This window comes from Felis catus, chromosome E1, assembly GCF_018350175.1.
Source record: "Felis catus isolate Fca126 chromosome E1, F.catus_Fca126_mat1.0, whole genome shotgun sequence".
In the NCBI taxonomy this organism is placed as follows: domain Eukaryota; kingdom Metazoa; phylum Chordata; class Mammalia; order Carnivora; family Felidae; genus Felis; species Felis catus.
The window spans coordinates 40,494,966-40,501,190 of NC_058381.1; the positions used below are offsets into that span (position 1 = coordinate 40,494,966).

The 6,225-nt window shown below is 51.6% G+C and overlaps 1 protein-coding gene across 2 annotated transcripts; it reads left to right on the top strand.

Moving 5' to 3' along the window:
* Positions 1-458: 458 nt before the first annotated feature.
* Positions 459-4,587, top strand: GAST (gastrin). Of its 2 annotated transcripts, none has more exons than XM_003996865.5 (3): positions 459-505; positions 2,880-3,095; positions 3,218-4,587. In XM_003996865.5, exons 2-3 carry the CDS (start codon positions 2,885-2,887, stop codon positions 3,319-3,321), a joined length of 315 nt encoding a protein of 104 aa, XP_003996914.1. In that variant the 5' UTR covers positions 459-505; positions 2,880-2,884; the 3' UTR covers positions 3,322-4,587. The 2 variants fall into 2 exon arrangements, with proteins under 2 accessions (XP_003996914.1, XP_044900750.1); XM_045044815.1 differs by lacking the exon at positions 459-505 and adding an exon at positions 1,936-2,066.
* Positions 4,588-6,225: the final 1,638 nt, after the last annotated feature.

Genomic DNA, 6,225 nt, shown 5'->3' on the forward strand with positions numbered 1-6,225 from the left:
CCGACATCCACACACTCCCTGCTCTTCAAACACCAATGTACGGAGAAATACGCTTCCCCTGAATCCAAGGTCACTAGGGGCATCTGTCTCATCTGCCCCCCAGTTGGACATACCGGAGGGATGATGCACACCAGGACTGTGACCCCAAGGACGGGCCACGGGGGCGGGGGGGAGTGGGCACTGCTCCCGACCCCAGGGAGCCTGTCTCCTGCCTGCCCTCGTGCCCAGCTGAGGAAATGCCCGCACCCTGCCCCTGCCCCCACCGCTAGGAGGTCAACTCCCCTCCCTTCCCCCATGCGATGAGATGACTGATTGAATGACCGGGTAGGGCAGGGGCGAGGTACCTGTGCCCACCCCCTTTTGTCTTGCTGCGGGGGAGGCTGACCTCATGGGGGTTTGGGAGGGGCCATGAGGGCTTTAAAAGGTAGGGCTGGAGCACCAAGTAGCACAAAGCACGGAAAGGAACCAGGCTGGCTATAGCATCACCAACCTCCCGGCTCTGCAGGTGAGAGGACCCAGGAGGGGGAGGAGAGGCTCTGCAGGTGAGAGCACCCAGGAGGGGAGGAGAGAGTCGGGGAGAGGGCTGATGGGACGTCTCCCTGCCCCAAAGGACCAGGCTCCCGCCTCGGTGTCTCCAGGGCCACCACCCTCCTCTCAGCTCAGGGCCAGACTAGGTCTCAGCTCTAGAACCCACCCTGGAGTGCCCTTTCCTCTCCTGCTGCTTCAACCGGGGCCCTGCCCTGCCCCTCTGCCTCCATGCTCACCCCAGTCCTGCAAGGTAAGAAGGACAAAGGCTATTCTCCCATTTCCAGGTGAAAAAACTGAGGCCCAGAAGGAGAAGTGACTGGCCAAAGTCACACCAATCATAGGGCAGGGCTGGAACTGGAACCCAGGGCTTCTGGGTTCCATCTCAAGCTCTTTCCTACACCAGCACTGTCTGAAAGAACCTCCCATGATGACGGGGATTGTATCTACACCATCCAATAGGGTACCCACCAGCCAAAGGTGCACCAGAAAGGAGGCTTGTTCAAAGGAGTTTTTAATTTTAATTAATTTAAATGTAAAGAGCCATATGTGGCTAGTAGCTACCATGTTGGACAATAATGTGGCTAACCTTGCTTCTTTAGCAGCAAGAACCCTTTCTCCTTCAAAGGAAATCTAACACAGAGCTCCACGATGACAAACAGATAAAAGCAGTATTTTATTCCTAGAAACGCGTCCCTCGAGGGTAACATCTTTATAATTTACTTCTGATGAAGCCAATCAGAACAATGAGGCAGAAAGAACACAAATGCTTGAGAAGAGAGTTTTAGATGTGAATTTTATTTTTTTATTTTATTTTTCAATGTTTATTCATTTTTGAGAGCGAGCGAGCACGAGCGGGGAAGGGGCAGAGAGAGAAGGAGACACAGAATCCGAAGCAGGCTCCAGGCTCCGAGCTGTCAGCACAGAGCCTGAGGCAGGGCTTGAACTCACGAACCCTGAGATCATGACCTGAGCCAAAGTGGGACACTTAACTGACTGAGCCACCCAGGTGCCCCTAGATGTGAATTTTAGACTCATTTGAGGATCCAGTTTATTTCTGTATGATAGTTTCCCCCCAAACTCAGGTCATGCTGACACACAGGTGCAAGTGGTAACTGCTTAACTTTTTACAAAGATTTTTTAAGTTTATTTTTGAGAGAAAGAGAGAGAGAGAGAGCGAGCGAGAGAGAGAGAGAGCCTGAGTGGGGGAGGGGCTGAGAGACAGAAGACAGAATCCCAAGCAGGCTCCGTGCTACCAGCACAGAGCCCCATGCAGGGCTCGAACCCATGAACCATGAGACCATAAAAAAATCAAGTCAGATGCTCAACCAAGTGAGCCACCCAGGCGCCCCTTAACTTTTTTTAACAGCTTAATTTTTAACTGCTTAATTACAATCACAGGATATTCCTCTTAAGCAAAAATGGCAGGAGAACTTTCCTTCCGAGGGCTGCACAGAATCGGTGGGACCCGACCACACAGTGAATACACCGATGGTCTCCAGAGAGATAACCATACCGTGCTGTCTGGAATGCACCCTTTGGTATCACTATTTAAAAGTTCACTTTAGGGGTGCCTGGGTGGCTCAGTCGGTTGAGCATCTGACTCTCGATTTAGGCTCAGGTCATGATCTCAGGGTTGTGGTGTGGAGCCCGGCACTGGGCTCCACCCTCAGCATGGAGCCTGCTGAAGATTCTCTCTCTCTCCCCCGCCCTCTCTGTCCCTCTCCCCTGCTCGTTCTCTCTTTCTCTCTCTCGAAAATTAAAAAAAAAAAAAAAAAAAAAAAAAACACGTTTAGCGGCACCTGGGTGGCTCAGTCGGTTAAGCGTCTGAATTCAGCTCAGGTCATGATCTCACGGTTTATGAGTTCGAGTCCTGCGTCGGGCTCCATACTGACAGCTCAGAGCCTGGAGCCTGCTTCGGATTCTGTGTCTCCCTCTCTCTCTCTGCCCCTCTGCACATCCCCCCTCAAAAATAAATAAACATTAAAAAACTTTTAATAAAAACATAAAAGTTCACTTTAAATTATGAGATGTAAACATCTACAGGACCACTCACATGGCCTCAAATTCTGCAGAAGTTTGGAAACCGTTGCTCTAAGTTGTAAATTCCTTGGAGAAAAGCCACTGTTGTAATTAGGGTGGGTGAGGAGGAAAAGGGCAGGGCTTGGGAGTTGCAGGGAGCAGGGGTTGCGCAGTTGGCAGGAACTGGAAAGGCGAACTGAGGACCAGCCCACAGCCCCACACGGCGCTGCACCTGCCAGCAGGGAGGCACCTAGAGTCCATCTGGTCCAGGCCCCTGCCTTTGGGTGCCTAGACGGCTCCACCTTTCAGCCCCGCCCCTCTTTCCTTTGCAGACAAGATGCAACGACTGTGTGTGTGCGTGCTGATCTTGGCACTGGCTCTGACCGCCTTCTCTGAAGCTTCCTGGAAGCCCCGCTCCCAGCTGCAGGATGCACCCTCGGGTCCAGGGGCCAACGGGGGCCTGGAACCACATTGGCTGAACCGGCTGGGCCCAGCCTCTCACCACCGACGGCAGCTAGGGCTCCAGGGTCCCCCACAGCAGGTGGCAGGTAGGAGCTGTGACGGCCATCCCTGCTTGCCTCACCCAGCCAGGGTTGGCCCTGGCCTTGGTTTCTGGTGGCTTAGATGTCCTTCCCATATGCTCACGTCCTCTCCCACCTCTGACCCTCAGACCTGTCCAAGAAGCAGGGACCGTGGCTGGAGGAAGAAGAAGCAGCATACGGATGGATGGACTTTGGCCGCCGCAGTGCAGAGGACGGGGACCAACATCCCTAGAACGGAGCTTCAGAGCCCAGCCTCTCCCCAGCCCAGCCCAGCCCAGCCCAGCCCAGCCCAGCCCCATGAAAAACCAATCAAAATAAACTAGCTTCCGATGGATCACATTGTGTCAAGTGTGGGGCAGGAGAGGGGAGTTGGTGGAGACACGGTTGAGGCAACAGAGAGAACGGAGAACCCTCTTGGGGACGGGGACCCATGACTCATTCTTCTCCGTATCCCCAGAGCCTAACATTGAATGAGAATCTACTCGCAGGTGGAAAACAGTGGTAGGGTCACAACCAGAGTCCTCTTCCTAAAAGAGAAATCAAACTGCGCCACTCCAGGTTTTCACCTTCCAATGCCTCCTGCTGCACTCAGAATCAAACCTAAACTCCTTGTCGAAGTCCTAGGTCAGCCCTGCTGTCCCCATGGCAGGTGCCAAGTGTCTTCCTCCTCTCTCCCTTTCCCTTCCTTACACAATGCACCAAGCTCATTCCTGCTCAGAACCTTCGTCCTTTCTGTTCCCTGTGCCTGGAAGGCTTTTCCCAGGCATAAACCTGGCTGGCTCCCCTTTTTCTCCCTAGGTCACACCCTGTCATTGTTTTGTATGTTAGTTTATCGTCCGCCTCCCCCAGTTAGAAGGGAGACTCTCTAAGAGTGTGGATCCCACATCCCTCCTCTCTGCTGTATCCCCTGTTCCAAGAATAGGGGGTTATCCAATAAATATCTGTCACATTGGGGGGTGAGTGGCTGCTATAGGCGTTGTTGACATTTCACCCGTATTCCCCTCACTGTTCTGAGCCCGTGGGCAATATCCTTCCACACGCACCCTCGATTGGACGATAAATACCCTAGTTCCCTCATCCCTTGGGCAGGATAATTCTGTCTCCCCAAATTCCAGAATCCCCCTGCAGGACCGAGCTCAAGGCTATCCTTTGTTCACGTGCTTCCCTTCCCCATCTCACACACTCGTGGTCCCACTTGAGATCACCACCCAAATAAACCACTCACACTCAAATCCTTATCTCCAAGTCTGCCTCGGGGCAGGGCGGGGTGTGTGAGGGGCCCTCCTCTGAAAACAGAGGGTTTTAGGAAACAACACACTCATCTTGGGATTCTAAAATGTGATCCTTCACTAGCCAGCCCCCTTTGCAGGGTGCTGGTAACCGCTGGAGTGTTGTGGCAACACCACTACTAAATTCTCATCCGGGTGAATCAGGATGGGGCACATGTGGAAGAAGGAGCACTGGCTTATGCAACTGCTCCAGTGCTGGAGAGAGAAGAGGGGGGGATGCTTTTGGCCGTGGCATTGATTGGCTACCGTTAATCATCAGAGAATCTCTGGAGGAAGAAACTGTTAGGCGCAGGTTAGCCAACCATTAACTCAAGCCCAAGATCTGAATGTAAGAGTGCAGATAACAAAGGAAGCCGAAATTGGAAGCCCAGCAAGTCTCCCCCGTTAAAGTCCTAGAATGAGAGGCATCTGGGTGGCTCAAGTAGTCAAGCGCCTGGCTCCTAGTTTCGGCTCAGGTCATGATTGCACGGTTTGTGGGTTCAAGCCCCTGGTCCAGCTCCATGCTGACAGTGCAGAGCATGCTTGGGATTTCTCTTTTTACCTCTCTCTCTCTCTCTCTCTCAAAAGTAAATAAATAAACTTTTTTTTTTTTTAAGTCATAGAATGAAAGGCATGAGACCACGACACCTTGCATGGGACATCTGAGAAGATTCCCTTAAGAATTTTGAACTCCTAGGGGCCCCTCTGACTCAGTCCGTTAAGCACCTGACTTAGCCTCAGGTCATGATCTCGCTGCTTGTGAATTCGAGCAAGCACCCCTGTCAGGCTCTGTGCAGACAGCTCGGAATCTGGAGCCTGCTTCAGATTCTATGTGTGTGTGTGTGTGTGTGTGTCTCTCTCTCTGTCCCTCCCCTACTTGCTCTCTCTCTCTCTCTCTCAAAAATATTAAACATAAACAAAAAGAATTTTGAATTCCTGGGGCGCCTGGGTGCCCCATTCAGGTAAGTGTCTGACTCTTGGTTTCAGTTCAGGTCAAGATCTCATGGTTCATGAATTCAAGCCCTGCACTGGGCTCCGTGCTGACACCATGGAGCCTGCTTGGGATTCTCTGTCTCCCTCTCTCTCTGCCCTTTCCCTGCTCATGCTCTCTCAAAAATAAGTAAATAAACAGAAGAAAAAAAAAAAAGAATTTTGAACTCCTATGTTCTCGTCCAGGGATTTAGTGTTAAGGACTTGGGCTTTTTTTTTTTTTTTTTGGTACCATAATGAATTTTATGTATAATTAGACCCTATCTTCTTCCGCATAACGTCTTAGTGTCTTTTTGCCTCCCGGTATTCTTTATCAAGAGTGGGGAAGGTGAGGTCTACTTTGTTTAAACCAGGAAAACCTTGGGGTTCCCGGGTGGCTCAGTCAGTTGAGCATCCAACTGTGGCTCAGGTCATGATCTTAACAGTTTGTGAATTCAAACCCCACATCGGTGGGGGGCGCCTGGGTGGCTCAGTCAGTTAAGCGCCCGACTTCGGCTCAGGTCATCGGCTCAGGTCACTATCTCGCGGTCTGTGAGTTCGAGCCCCGCGTCGGGCTCTGTGCTGACAGCTCAGAGCCTGGAGCCTGCTTCAGATTCTGTGCCTCCCTCTCTCTCTGACCCTCCCCCGTTCATGCTCTGTCTCTCTCTGTCTCAAAAATAAAAACTTTAAAAAAAAATTTTAAAATATAGTGTAGCCATTTAAAAATACGCATTCCGGGGGCACCTGGCTGGCTTAGTAGGTTAAGCATCTGACTCTTGATTTTGGCCCAGGTCATGATCTCAACATTGTTGAGTTCGAGCCCCATGTTGGGCTCTGCGCTGACATTATAGAACCTGCTTGAGATTCTCTCTCTCTGTTGCTTGTGCCCCTCTCCTGCT